At 47.0% G+C, this 15,493-nt stretch overlaps 1 protein-coding gene across 1 annotated transcript in view; it reads right to left on the bottom strand.

The window, feature by feature from the left end:
- The window catches only part of npr2 (natriuretic peptide receptor 2), a 41,919-nt gene extending 27,044 nt beyond the window's left edge, over nucleotides 1–14,875 (bottom strand). The window contains exons 1-5 of the mRNA XM_047344489.1: nucleotides 13,696–14,875; nucleotides 6,187–6,368; nucleotides 3,584–3,697; nucleotides 3,076–3,211; nucleotides 2,252–2,346 (exon numbers count right to left, since the gene is read on the bottom strand). Of these exons, the coding sequence (XP_047200445.1) occupies nucleotides 2,252–2,346; nucleotides 3,076–3,211; nucleotides 3,584–3,697; nucleotides 6,187–6,368; nucleotides 13,696–14,389 (1,221 nt within the window). The 5' untranslated portion in view covers nucleotides 14,390–14,875. The remainder of the gene's footprint in view (nucleotides 1–2,251; nucleotides 2,347–3,075; nucleotides 3,212–3,583; nucleotides 3,698–6,186; nucleotides 6,369–13,695) is intronic.
- Nucleotides 14,876–15,493: the final 618 nt, after the last annotated feature.

The raw sequence follows: 15,493 nt of genomic DNA on the forward strand, positions 1-15,493 counted from the left end.
CATCTGTTGTCCTGCTGTGAAACACGACTCTTGTATTTCTAACCAGCCGGAGGGGTTTCTACATTTCCCAGCCCGGGTCCCAGCATGTTCTGTCCTCTCTGCTGAAAGCTGGCAGGCCGTCACCCCGACAGAGGGTCGTCCAAACAAGGCAGAACGTGACGGTGAAGGGGGCAGAGGCTGCACAGGCTGAAATAGCTCCAGTGCTTCGCCTCAGGGCCTGAGTTTACTGCTCACTGCCACCAGGAGAATCTCCAGCTCATCGTGGGAAAAGCTTTTAGACTGAAGACGGCACAACTTGAGCTCACGTTCAGCTACAGGAGGTGAAAATGCATAAAAGTGAGAGTGAATATAAGTTGAAGACAGTGTTTTAGGTGTTTTAGGGCCAATGACATTTTGGCTAATCTCTATTAACAGCTATCTGCAAGTCGATAGTTGATATCCGGTGCATTTCAGTCAATTTCAGTCACTTGTGTTGTTCTCCAGACGGACTGCGGGCCGAGGGCAGATGATTCAAATACTCCCCTAAGATATTATATCTTAATCGATGTCTAATCGCTTAATCTACCTGAGAAATGATCACTTAATGTGTCCCATTTGCCAGATAATACCAAGTAGCTTCAGTAGCATTAGGGTGAAAAAAGCTTTTCTTTCTCAGTGCTGCAAATTAAACTGAATCAAGAAAACCAACGACTTTATCATGTTTCATATCAGTGGATATGTTTCATCCAGTGTGACGGTATCATTATAAGGGAGCGCTTGTACAGGCCGGTGCTGAAACAGACCCCCCGAAGCTTCTTGCCCCAAAATCAGATTGAGCATATTCACAGACAGAATCTGTTTAATAGAGATCCCAGCGTGAATGAGTGGAATCAAACGGACGATACATCAGATTCTGTTGCATCCCATAATTCAGCAGAGAAACAGAACCACAACAATAAGGTCCCTGGTGTTGAAGCCTCGAAAATAAGATTTGTAGACAGATTTTAATCTCATCATAATGTGTAAAGCTATAAAAACAAAATCCTCCAGACGAGAAGTACTTATTGCAATATGAAGAATATACTACATCCTGAATATGATAATGATTTTACATTGAAAATAACAATCAATACACGGTTTGATCCATGGAGTCGGCCCGAGTTCATCTGATGGATATTATTCTATTTTGAAAGAAACGTCCATATGTCCTCCGCAGCTGGATTTCTCTCAAACCATCTGGCGTCTCAGGTTTCATATATCGTCCAGTACACAACGCACTCAGCCGCCTGACGTCCTGAAAGCCGACACCGTCCTGTGATGTTTTCAGCCGGGGGCCCGGCGGCTCCTCGGGTCAATCGGCCATACGGATCGACCAATTAAAGGCCGAGGATAAATGAGACCAGGAAGTCCCGCCGGCGGCCTCCGAGGACCGCCGTGAAATTCTACCTGAAGTGAACAGCTCCTAACCCACTTCTTCTGCCCTCACGGTGAAAAAAAAAAAAGACCAGAGGCAAAATAAATACAAACACTGGAGCTCACACACTCGCAGCAGTGTTTGCAGAGCACGACATGCACAAATATTTTTCATCGGACTGAGAGGGAAATTTGAGGTTTTATGCATCTTATCATTAGAGGAGTGCAGAATATCTCCAGGAACAACCAGTTCACTGCATCGACACCAGAACAGAAGGAAAAGCCGAGGTTTAAAACTAATTGCGCTGAAACCAATCACAATAAAGTTCTAATTGCAACGATTAGAGACGCCTGGAGAGAAGACGTCCATTTGTAACTCCACACACTGAGGAACGGTCGACAGCGTTTCGTTTGCTTTACACAATAACGTGACGCGTTATTCACTCTTATGTAATCATCGCCACAACCATGGGCACCAACATGCTCTTTGTTTCAGGAACTTACCACAGACAAGAAACGCTTGAAACTATTTTTTGAAGGATGAGCAACATTATGTGAAATGACACAAAAGCTTCTAGAACTAAAAACAGCCCGATATGCACCAAATGACTTCATATATATACTGATGATTCCAGTTAATGTGTCTGAATGCATCAAGTATCAGAAACTGTCATGTACTGAAATGAGAGAAGAGATAAATGAGACACAACCAGACGACTCGTTCTCCATAGTGGCGTCAAATCTAAAATCTACATTTCCATGATGATGTCCACAATGCAGTTGTTTCTTATCCTTGCTCTCTGAATCCCATCCCATAATGTCAGTTACCCTCAACTCCCCACATCGATGCAACACTCACCCCGAACTCCCCGCTCTCCTGGTCCGTCATGGCCCACAGGTTGACGTCGATTTCTCTGGCGTTCTTGTGGTCTGTGTTAACAAGTCCCGTCACTCCTGAAAACGACAGACACACATCACACACAGCCCGTCAGTTCATCTGCTCTCCACTCGTTGTCTTTGTATTAATACAAAACGAGTTTCTGCAACATCCAGAGTAGACATTCATTCACTTTGCAGATTCATTCAAAACATAATGATTATTTAAAATGAACACCACCGGATTCACGTCGAATCTTGGAAAAGAAATCAGCTTTATTCCGTGTGGAACCACTGAGCATCGTAAAGGTTACGAGGAAAAATACATCTAATGAGCCTGATATTTTAAAAAAAGCTGTTGCTATAAAAGGAGGTATCATTAAAAACATGATCAACAGTCCACACTAATGAAAATCAAAGTTTCCATTTTTTTTGTTTTTCAACCCAAGCTCTGTTTTCCCCCGTCACTCGACCCTCATCGTCCCTCTTTCAGCTGAAGCAACACACTCCCATTGTTCTGCCTCGTCCACGATGACATGAATGGAGACGTGTGTGGCAGCGAAATCACCGAGCAAGTGCCTGGGCACCCACGTCGAGCATCAGAGGGACTATTAACTGAAGTGTTGCACGTTAACTGTTCAATAACACCGCAATTACCGTGTTTGGAGAGGAGCATTTTAATCACAGTTTGGGGTTAAATGGTGCTTTTCAGCCACTTGTTTACTGAAGAGCTGCACCGGTTCATTTCTCGCTCGGTGCATTTGAACGTCACTGAAAGGTTCTCGTGCGAACAGGCGCCGCGCTCACCCCAGAATCGGCGGTTCTGCGTCCTCATCGTGATGTTGATGCCGTCGTTCTGAGCGCCGCCGTCCGCCAGCGTCTCCTCCAAGGCCTTTGCGTAGAGCACGAAACCGTCGTAGAAGCTCCCGGCGATGTAGTCCATCTGCGGGAGGAGCGAGGGCGTTTTTGAACAAGCAGCCACACACACGTTTTTTTTGATTGATGGAAAAGTTGGTTAACAATATAAAAACCTGTCCTGCAGCCAGGTTTCAAGAGCCTGCCTCCATGAAAAGACGTGATTTGGGCCAGTGGAGTCGCCAAATACCAACAAACGCCCGCATTTATGATGATCTTTAAAAAACTGCTCTTTAATTTACTGCTGTGAAACGGCTAATGGCCGCGTTGAAAGCAGCCATTAAAGTATTCATTGCAAACATTATTGTAAACAGCAACAGCACAGTGGGTATTTCCTCTGCTCAGAAGCTCCCATCAAAGATTAAAGAGGTCACGAGTCTCGAGGCTCTGCAGAACTCACCAGCGATGGCACCAGATCAACGCCGAAGTCCTTCTTGGCTCTGGCGTGGAGCCTCTTCTGGAAGTCCTTGTACTCCGGGTTATCGGGCGGCCGGTACGTGATGACAAACACGGACTAGAGGAGACACAGAGCACAGCTTGAGAAATGAGCTAACTGACTAAGCGTCAAACTCGTGTACCGGCGAACGGTTTATTAAGCTTTCTTGAGCTATTTGCATTTTGTGGAGTGACTTTAGCACATTTCTGCAAACATCAGGAATAAGAAACAGACCTTTACTGGATAATAACTAATAATTTACCACTTATTCAACAAAGGTAGTTCTAGTGGAAGTAGATCAGCCGTTTGGAGACATAACACAAACCTCTGTTTGCAGTGCAAGCGTCGGTATAACATGAAATATAGCACAAATCAAATCTATCATTTAAAATAAAACCTTTCCAACTTAAGTGTCTCATGAAAGTCTGACAGATTTTCACACGGGAAATGTCAGTCACACGTTTCTGTAACAGCCCGACGAGTAACGGCCGACACGTTTGGACGGAGTCGATGAAATTCTCAGGCTTTTCTGTCGATATCCTCGCTGCTGTCACAAAAACAAGCTTCAGACGTTTCTGTGGAATCTCCCAGCTTCTCTTCCTCCCAACTGGAGAAGCTCACGGGTCGTTTTTCACGTCACGACAGTTATTGGAACCCGACCACAGACTTCCACAAGCAATTATCCCACCGAAGGAAGCATGTTGCCATAATGAGCCCTGCTACGGCTTGCAGACAAATGAGCGCTTTGCAACATCAGCGAACTGGAAGCCAACAGTTTGTTCTCCAGTCAAGGTTCAGTTCGAGGAGCAGTATGATTAAAAACAGATCAAGAGATAATGCAAAAGCTGTTTAATAGTCATTAGTGGTTTCAACGCAGCAAATCCCTTCACTTCGTCCATAAATCTTTTCTCTTGACTCTCATCTTAAAATGGTTTTATTGCTTGAACTGAATCCAACGCAAAGATGTCACGACACAAACAGCGCCGGCTAATTCGATTAGCTGTTTGAAGAAGTACCATCAGCAGCTGTCTTCTAGTCTTCGACAGGACAAATTAAATTAACTATAATTAAACTTGACTTTTGCAACGAAATTAGAGAATAAGAGATGAGAGGGTATTTGTAAACGTGCGAAGATACAAGGTGGAGATACGTTCAGGCACAACACTAATTTAAAATAAAACGTAAATGCATTTTGAACACTTTAAGCAAACATACGTTAAGTGCACTCTGAGCCGCTCTCCCTCAGAACTTTGTGTTCGGTGAATTTAGAGAAGCCAACGTGACATTTAGGGAAAACAAATTAGACGAGCGACACGTCTGCGCCCACGCTCCTCAGGCTCTGTGCACTAATTTGTGGCTTCCTGCGAAAAACACATCCCTCTAATTCATTAATGTAATGCAGGAATTTCACTCTGTAAAGTGGCGGAGCGACGGGGGGGAGCCATGTCCAGCGGGAGGCTCAATTAGCCCATCGGAAAATATGAATTTTTACATATACATGGCCGTCATTAGCATAAATGATTCCCCTGATTCAACTTTCCAACGCCGGCCTCGCACTAATTGTCATTGGACATGTTAACTGAAGCACACGGCTCTCCGAGTTTTTGCTCCTTTTCAAATGCCAAACGACTTCATACTGTGGGATTGTGTGTGGTGCTTTGCAAAATGTGTGTAGTGGAAACAGTGATTAACGATGAGCCACAGACTGAGAGGCACTGACAGGGCAGTGTCAGTCAGTGGGATGAGGCCTGGAACATTGAATCCCTGCCCACATTTCTGATATCTGCATTGATTAGAAAGTCCTGCGTCCACGTCCGGTGAAATAACGTCAAATCACAGCTGCTTAAAACATCGAGTGTACGTGAACAGCTCAGAAACAGAAAGAAAACAATGTCAGATTAAAAAGCCCCAAAAAAAGACTTTTCTGGTCTTTTTAGAATTTGTTGCCTCAAGATATAAACCCTTTTTATAGTTTTGAACAAAATGTCTGTTGGAAATCTGTCTCACTACACATGGCAGCTTTTTATTTTTAATGCCGTAAGAAACTGCAGCTCCTAATACTCCATGCAATACTCCGATCTTGAAAACCGTGACACGCTTGGCTCCAAGGTTTTGAAAAAACTACTCCAGAAACTTCTTGGAAACGAGGGAAACTTCTTCTAAAAAAACCATCGGGGGGAGAAACGTCTCTGCGTCAAACTGTTGGGTTTTTTTGTCCGGATTCAACCGCGCGGCGTTCCGTGTCACTCGGTGAGCGCAGGCTGATAAAGATTGTTGGACGCTGGGAGGAAATGAGCAGAAACAGACGTCCTCCTCCGGAGCCACATGGCGGTTTGGGTTCTGCTGTTGTTTCCTGCCTTCAATTAGAAAGCTGCTCAAACAGTGACAGTTCACATCCAATAAATCTACTGTGCAAGGAATCTGAACACAACCTCAACTTATCTGGAGTAATGACCCAAACATTTTACAGCCTGTGTGTGTGTGGTGTGTGTGTGTGTGTGTGTGTGTGTGTGTGTGTGTGTGTGTTGTGTGTGTCTGTGTGTGTGTGCGCGGTGCCTCCATTGTACCTTAAAGACGTTAAGGGGATCAGCCCAGTCGAAGTCTGGGCTCTGCCACGGTTTGCGATCCGTCAGGCTCTCGGCGAAGACGTCCAGATAGAAGATGGCGTAGTTCTCCGGGTCCTGGATCTCGCTCTGGAACAGCTTCATGATGTTCAGGAACGTCTCCAGGGGGCCACAGATGTACACGACTGCAGACAGGAGAACAACAAACGGGAAGTTTTAGAATAACGTGTTTACTTTTCTTTCGAATACGACAACTGAGTCTTATACTGAGTTCAAAAATCACATTTTCATAAAACAAATGAATAAATGTGTCATTGCAGCAACATTTCTGTTTATTTCCAATAAAAATCAACATGGTAAGTGTCTTTATGTCTTTTAAGTGCATCAGACAACGAAGAAGAAGAGAAATGAGTTAATTTGAATTGTAACGAAGCCTAAAATGATCATCCAACTCTGACCGGAGACTTTTGAAGTGAAACACGTGTAAAAACATAAAGGAGCTGGTGGATACATTTCATTTCCTCTCGACGTATGGTGGAAGGCCACAGTCACGTGACGGGACTCGTTGCCTGTGCTTGATTCCCTACACTCAAAACAAGAGGTGAATAAACACCAGATGTAAAACAGAGCCACATCACCATCTGCAACAAGCCAGTCAGGCAGAGTGCGTGCGTGTGGAGAGCAGGAGTCAGGCTGAGAGCTCGGAAACCTGCTGGTCGGGGGCTGGAGGGTCGACCGTACCAACCAGGGGCCTCTATCGAGGGGTGTGGGGGGGGGGGGTTTAATGGCCCATTCTCTCTGAGATATCCTCATATTTCCTTTTCGGCATAAGCCCTCTGTTGAAGACTTAACTCCCTGTGTTGGGCTTCACGGCATCAGCGAGCCGGGAGGAAATCTGGCCAAGATATTGAAGATAATCATCATCTGCTTTCAAAGCAGAAATCTGCAAAGACTTGAGTACGTTTTGGAAACAATGATGTCATGTGCGAGGTGGTGATGAGCGCGACGTTTCACATCTGCACCTTCACCGCGGCTGAGTCGTCTCGCTGATTAAACATCCGCGTGCTTCCTTTGAGTCTGATTGATCCGGCTCGCTATCGCTCTGCAGCTGGCAGAACCAATAAGGTCCGTCAGAGGCAGAGCGGTGTGACACATTTTCCACCGGTTTTTTCATGGTTTCACATCCTGAAACAAGCAGCGTAACGTGAGCAGCGCGACTCAACTGGTGCACATTCAAACTTGTGCAGTGTCTGCTTCTAATAAAAGTCTTTGACGCGTGTCACCGGGCTGCAGCAGATGTGCCGAAGGAAAAACAGCAGAGAAAGACGTCGAAATGGAGACAGAAATCAGTCAGAGACGACGGGGACACGAGTCGAGTTTAAAAGAAGCCACAGTTTTTGGAAATGTTAAATGTGAACACAAGCAATCAATCAAGAACCTAAAATAAAAAAATATCATCTATGTGTCTTTCAGCTCAGAAACATTTCTGTGCTTTAAACACGAAGGGAAAGAAATTATAGCTTTAAAGTTAAGTAGCTTGAGACCTGCAATAAAGGTCGACCACTTAGCGGAGGGTCTGCATGTGACAAAGAACATTTTCGAGTCAATTTGTTTCTGACATGATCCGGCTGAGAAACTGGAAACATCTCAGGATCAGAAAGAGGAGCCACACATGTAGAAGACGGAAGATGTCAACTTTAATGGAATTTGGGAGCTTTTGGTGATGAGGGCCGACGCCACCCCTTCGCCTGAACGTTTTCCTGTTGTCCTAAACGAGTCGGACCCCGGAACCATCTCCTGCTGCTTCCTCACACGTGAAAGACAAACTCCACAAACAGACATTTCCAAGTTCACGTCTGAAAACATTCACAATCTACTCAAACAGCCTCCGGCGCTCGAATCAGAGTGGAGACCTCTGTTCTGTCACAGTCTCATTACGCGGCACCTTCACCCTGCCACCTACACCCCCCCCCACCCCCCACCCCCTGTTGAGTCACATACAAGAATAAAACTGCAGCTTTATTTCCATCTGTAGCGTATGTGAGAGCGTCTGCCGCCAGCTCCGAGGCAGCGCTCCCAGTTAGCAGACATTTCCTCATGTGTTAGACCAAAGCCGGCTGCTGCTTGGACCCCGACTCTCGTCTCCTCCAGCGTGGAGCGCCATGCCAAGTCGTCCTGCTGTCTCCTGGACCGCTCCCAAAGTAAATGCTCCACACGGCCGGTGGAAAATGTCCTCCTGTGTTGTAGCAGTCGCACGGCGCGTGGAACCTAGCGCGGGCTTTTACACAACAGCACATTAAATAGTTTGGTACAAGTTGTTCCACTTCACAGACTCTGCTCCTCTCACTACGCTGCAGTAAAAGCTCCTTCTCGGATGAGTCACTAGGTCTGAAAGTCACATTTTCATCTGAACAAGGTTGTAACGAGTCTTTCACCTGAAGCAGGAGCTGGGATCTGCTGCCTGATAGTTGATAGAAACCTGTGGAGCCTTTTGACGGAGAGTTGGGCCCAAGAACAAGTCGATTTTGTTTTCCCCAAAACAGCAGCTTGAAAACGAGTCTGATGGTTCAGTGACTTGGAATCAGGAGAATGTTTCCTCGTCCTGAATCTCGACCGACTGACGGTCGCAGCTGCAACTGTCAGAATCACGTCCAGCAAAGTTAAGAGTAAAGCTGAACTGTAGATCCGTTAAAAAGTCATTAGAAACCAGCGTTTATCTCCAATGTTCAGCCAGGAAAGACACAAACATACTCAATGATAGATATGTGGAATAGGTGTATAACCATCGCAGCCTTCTGTCCCTACTCTTCATTAACTCTGTCCCTATTTGGACGTTTGTCTTTGGAGAGACACTTCTAAACACGAGTTATATACAAACAGCAAACACACACTCAGGAACAGAACAGACGACACAGACGTGTACGAGCTCTTTGTGTTTTCTCCTCCATCGAAGATATTAGAAGATAATCACACTGATTTGAGAAGAAACGGCTTAAAACCACGAAAAGCAAACAGGGACAATGTGACGAAGCACAAAGGGATTTGAGCTCATTAGAGAAATAAATCCTGAGAGACGAGTGACACATCCAAGGACTTTGTTAGGAGGCGTGTTCTGTCTTTTCCGTGTGGATAAACGAGTTCTGATCAAACTCCTCGTTTTAAACACTTTCATGAGGGCCGTAATGGTTTTTCATCGGTGGACATTCACGGCGCTGTGGTGTTCGTGGTCGCCCGCGGCCTGTGTTGAACGCGGTTCAAACTCCGCGCCGACTCGTGAGGGATTTCAGAGAAAAACAACACGTGCACTGGATGTGATGGAGCAACTGTTCCTCATGAAACCAGCAGGAAGCGGCACAGTGGGTTTGGATCTGCTGCAAACAGATTCAGCCATCGCTCGGATTCTGTTGCATCTCTGTCACAGAAGCCCCGAGCAGCGTGTGTGCCCCCCCGATATTCATGTCCTCTAATAATTCAGGACTGTTATGTTATAATATATCATTGATATGAGCACATCTCACTCGTCCTTAGAGCCGACAGTTTAATCACAGTGTCCCACACTCAGCTTCAGTCCTGCAACAGGTCCGTCAACCACGAAGGCCCCAAACTTCACTTTATGATTTAATCTACTCTCATCGATGTACATGGAGTTGACAAAATATTAGGAACACCTCCAACACAATGCAACAGCAGCACAAAGTCAGTGTTGTTGGGAAATCCGAGACGTGAACAGTGACGTGGTGACGTGTCTGTAGATCACGCAAAAAACTACTGAACACATTTCCATACAACTCGGAGCAAGAGTTAGACACAGGCTACGTTTTGGGATATTTCTTTTGACATTGTCACCGAGAATGATTCATGGAACTCGATGAGAAATATCCAACACGTTTAGAGGACAGATATCTGTGAGTCTGTGTAATTTGGTGCAGCTTGATTGAATTTAAAGGAACCGTTGGACCTCGACTTATCACACTGAGTTTAGTTTGTAAATTAGGACATGTCAGTGTGTTGGACGGCTCCGTGGATGATCACATCCCGGAGCAGGTCAATTACTGCGCTCCGCTTGTGTTTTTTTGCCACTTTCTCAATTCGATTACGCCGGATTCTTCTGCGATGACACATGTTTGTGTCGTGTTCGTCTTTTTAAGAGCGGATTATCCTCCAGCTCGCGGTTTCTTCAGCATCTAATCTGTCCGAGGGGCTTTTGTGCTGTTAAATAGACGACTTGTAGCTTTGCCTCTATGCTGCTGCATCCTGGGAGTCTTTTCACAGGAGACGCGATTTCTGTAATTACGCCGAGCCGCTACCTGAGCTCCATTGTGAAGGGACTCTCTTCTCATCACGAGCCACTGGCATATGTACTCCACAAAGAGAAAAACATGCAGCGCTGCCGGATGTATTATTCCACTCACTCCGCTCTCGTGTGTCACTAATGGAGTGAAAGGCGTCGGGGAGAGTGACGCTGGGCCGTGGGACGGGAGCTTGAATATATCCACAGTGATCTGCTCTCGTCTCTCAGAGCAGGACGAGGTCTCAAACCTTCGCTTCAGAAAAGAGCAGCAGTGTCTCGTCCTGCAAATAGTTTGAGGATTATCTGTCCAGGTTGTGGTGCACATTTTTATTTTAGAATTCACAATAACCCGTCCGTACACTGCCAACACGTTTTTAAACTACAAACTAGCAAGAATTGATCGTAAACAAAGATGGACGACATGACAGCTCCACAAAAGTGAAGCCAAATGACAAACTGAGATATTGATATGTCTGTGAAAGACTCACATTGGCTGATATTATCAACAGAGGCCTCAGGTTTACGGTTATATGATTAAAATCAGGACTTTGGGGATTTAGAGGTGTTGGTGTTTCACGCGGCATCAACACGCAGCCACTTGCTGCCTCACATTTAAAGCCCCAGTTTTCCTCCCTCACCTCGGGGTCTTCCCAGCGGTCGGGGGACTCGACAGAGCCGATGGGCCGGAGGTTATCTGCTGCGAGCTGAACGCCGAGCCTGGACAAGCCCTGACAAAACCATTAGCCCCCGTGACCTCCAGCTCACCGTGGCAGCACCATAATTCATCCTCGGCGTGAGGAGGGGGAGGTCGGCGGCTTGCACCTTTCACCCCCTTCCCTCGCTGCTCTACCACCATTTAATCACCTGTGTTTATTCCACTGTTTGTTGACGCCGTTGCTGTAACAACAGGTTCAAATGTTTAAAACCCGGCGTTGTGTTAACGCCGCCAGAAACCTCACGACCCAAACGCTTATTTGTTGGAAGCAGATTTTGCTCTCAGATGTTGAGCCGGTTCCAAAAAGGATTCTCTTCAAACGCTCCCGGGAGTGAAGGCAGATGAGTGTTTGCAACGCACACACACACCCATGTACTGTCAGGATTTCTAAAGACTCCAAACATTTAAAAAACATTTGACTCATATAATTGTGCGTCAGGTTTGAAGTGAAGGTGCAAGGCGCATGTTTCTGGGAGTGTTTTTTCAAACTACTGGACAGAAACGAGCGTTTCCTTCCAGGTGGGAGGACGTTGTTTGTCTCCGCCTCACAAACACACCACAAATCAGCTTTATAAAAACATGAAGACATTTATGTAAGTGTTTGCTGATCTGCTGCTGCTGCTCCTGCTGTTAAAGTTTAGATTGGCACAAGACTGATCTCCTCCTCTCCTCCTCTCCTCCTCCTCTCCCTCTCTTCTCTCCCTCTCTTCTCTCCTCTCTCCCCAACCGGTCGAAGCAGACGGTTCCTCACACACTGAGTCTGACGACGGGGAGTTTTTATCTTTCCACTGTCGTCAAGAGTTTGCTCATCGTGGGAACTGTTGTGTCTCTACAAGTTTTATTTACAAATAAAAGGAGCGAAGCGTCTGATCCATCTGCTCTGAGCAGCATGAGAATCCCCCAAATTTTGTAAGAACTCAATTGATCATGCATTCCCTCATACGCAAGTTATGATCTATTCATCTCCTGTTTGTCCAACATGGCATTTACACTGTGACTCTTGAGAGGAAAATAAAACGAGACCTAGAAAACAATGTCTGTGTGTTTGAGGTGAAGTTATAGCAGAGACGGACAAATCCACGGGTAAAGCAAAACCTTCACAGAACGTAGATCCAGTTGTTTTGAGACATTTTGATGAAGATTAACATTTATAACCTTTTTTTTTTCCATATAAAGCGATAAGTCGGGGGGGGATTTTTCACAACCTGGCAACCCAAACGTCCCTATTAATGTCTTGTGTTATGACTAATTTAAAAGTTTACTATTAATAAAGCAACATGGCTACAACCACAGAGCTTCTGCAGCAGCACACACACACAGACACACACACACACACACACACACACACACACACACACACACACACACACACACACACACACACACACACACACACACACACACACACACACACACACACACACAATTACCTTTACACAACAGCAGTAATGACTCAACCTCACACTGTTTCCACTCAATTAAACGTAACAGGAGAGTGAGGTTTAACTCTGTGTGGCTTCTATGCTTCATTACTTAAATATAGAAACGATTATGTTCGCGTGTTGCTGCTCTGCGACTTGGGAGAGAACTATTTTTAAATTTGAGGGATTTTAATGTCTTTCTGTTTCATGTTGTTCCAGATATTCAAACTCACAAGTTTATTCCCCAATCACTCCATCAAATAGAAATATTAAAAGTCACTCGAGCGTCATTTTTACGCACATTTACGCACAGGGAATCAAATGAGATTTGGCTGAAGTTTATATTTTCTTTAGGAACTTTGGCATCTGCACTTTGATTTAAAATGAACTTCTGTGCACGTTTTAATGAAGTTTGGCTTCACAACACGAGTGAAGCAGATTCTGAACAACGCACATACAAAAAGCCTGTTTTTGGCTGAGAGGGCACAACCTCAGTGTGTGTGTGATTGTGTGTGTGTGTGTGTGTGTGTGTGTGTGTGTGTGTGTGTGTGTGTGTGTGTGTGTGTGTGTGTGTGTGTGTGTGTGTGTGTGTGTGTGTGTGTGTGTTATAAACGCAGGTGGTGGTCTTCCTCGGGCAATAAACCAGCAGCCTAAACATTCCTCTGCGGAATCACCCGGCTTCTCCCTGCACCTCCAGTCCAGCTCAGTCTGATTCCGTGAGTCTCCCACTGCAGCGGTTCAGTCAAACACCTCCAATAAACTCTCCACATGTATCACAACAGCCCAAACACGCAGACACGTGCACTTAAATCCACGGACACACAACTAGAGGCGACTTGGGGACAAATTGACTGAGCTGTTCCCCGTGCGCATCATCCACTTCTCCAGCCACTGACAGTATCTGAGCAGCTGCCAGATGATGCTCTGCTTTATTCTAACGAGAATGTCACAATTTACAACAACAACAAAAAACCCAGAAACAACAAGATGTCTACGTTTGGTTTGGAAAACACCAGATCTCGCTCCATGACGCACAGGCTTTTAAACTTTAAACGCCACTTTGGTTTCAACCAGCGTGAACTTACTTCTTCCGCGCTCCTTCATGAAGGTGATGAGGTCCCTGTAGTCCTTGTCGTCGTCGTACGGCTGCGCCTCCACCGTGACGTTCATCTCCTCCTTCAGGTTCAGGTAGATCCCCTCCGAGAGGAAGTAGTGCGGCCGGTCGTCCTGCCGCAGGTCGTGGAAGATCACCACGGCGCGGGACGTCCAGTTGAAGTGCGTGTGCAGGACGTTGGCGAACTCCCCCAGCTTGGTGGTGGAGGGCCCGCTGCGCACGATGGTCCGGTACTCCTCCCGCTTGTCGAAGCCGAACGCGGGACCTCCGGCTGTGATCAGCGGGAGCTTCCAGTGGGACGCGAACCGGCCCACGGAGGCGAGGGGGTAAACGCACCCGGGGCCGAAGAACGCGTCCGGGCGGATGTAGAGCTTCGCGTCCACGGCCACGACCTGCGCACGGCTCTCCGCACAGGAGCCCGCCACGGGGTCCTCGGTGCTGTAGTTGAGGATGTTGATGAACCGGCCGAGCAGCAGCCCGTGTTTCCCGTGCAGGTCTTCGTGCGCCATGAGGATGGCCGGGAAGACGCGCGGCAGAGCCCACGGGTACTTGTGGTGGTTGTCCGGCAGCATCACGGCCACGGTGATGTTACCTGTGCAGCCGGGGGGGAGGCAGCAGGACAGCGCCGCGAGCAGGCAGCATCCCAGCGCGCTTCTGCATCCCATCGCGCGTGCCAGCCGCGTGGAAGTCCCGGAGAGCGAGTACGGCCACGGAGGGCGCACCGTTAGGAGAGGAGTCACGGGCGGCTGTGGCACGCTCACACCAAACCATAAGTATCCGTCCCCCGCAGTTTCCCTGCTTCACTCCCTCTTCACAACTCAGAGCAAGTCGTGCGTCATGATGTGGTGCCGGCCCGGCAGCGCCATGCGTAAAATCCAGGTGGAAAGGAGGTTCCTCCGGCGCAGCGCGGTCCTGGAGCTGCTGGTCCGTCTCAGAGTGATAACATCCATCCAGATGACGGCAACTTAAGTCACAGCAGCCCCCTGCTCTGCCCCCGCACGTCACGCACTGCAAGAAATGTCCACAGCGTCAATAAATCACCGCCGAGTCCCGAAGTCTCAGACGCATCTGGGTGCGTTCAGATGATTTCACTGCACGTTTGGATTTTCCTGCAACTTTTCCTCAAAGATCAGATTCATCTGCCTCCGAATACAAGAACACGCACAGAAAACCACTGCGAAGCAAAGCAACACAAACTGAATAACAAGTGGAAATTCAGTGCGTGACACTTTTTGCAGTGTGTAAATAAATCCAGTAACGCGGAGGTGAGTCGCCCCCTGGCGGTCATTCAACACGCGGGGAAGTTTCACAGGATCCGGGCCTGATGCAGTCTTTAGTTCTTACGAGGTTGGATTAGATTGGAGTTATGGTTTTCGCTGCAGTAAACATGCAGCTGCCTGTTGGTGGCGCTGTAGATTGACTGGCTGATCAATGTGATTGGTGTGTACGGCAGCATGTGAGCTCCAGGACTGTAACCTTCGCTTCCTGTGGCGAATCACAGCTTCACCAGAAGCTCATCTGTGGTGACCTTTGACCTGAGATATTGGAGGATGTGTGTTTCCTGGTTCCCGCTGGCTGATCTGATGACTCAGCAGATTTGAGAGATTCCTTCCATCCTACGAGTCATAAATAACGTTTTCAACTGCAGGTTTTGTTTCATCGACATTATAAGAGAATGTTATTGTCGCTGTGCACAGGTGGAATTTGTCTTTTCACGTCCCTGCTCGGTTACACGTGTCCCCAGAGAGGTCAGAGGTCAGTGCCTTGCC

Source organism: Hippoglossus stenolepis, chromosome 18 (assembly GCF_022539355.2).
Source record: "Hippoglossus stenolepis isolate QCI-W04-F060 chromosome 18, HSTE1.2, whole genome shotgun sequence".
Taxonomy (NCBI): domain Eukaryota; kingdom Metazoa; phylum Chordata; class Actinopteri; order Pleuronectiformes; family Pleuronectidae; genus Hippoglossus; species Hippoglossus stenolepis.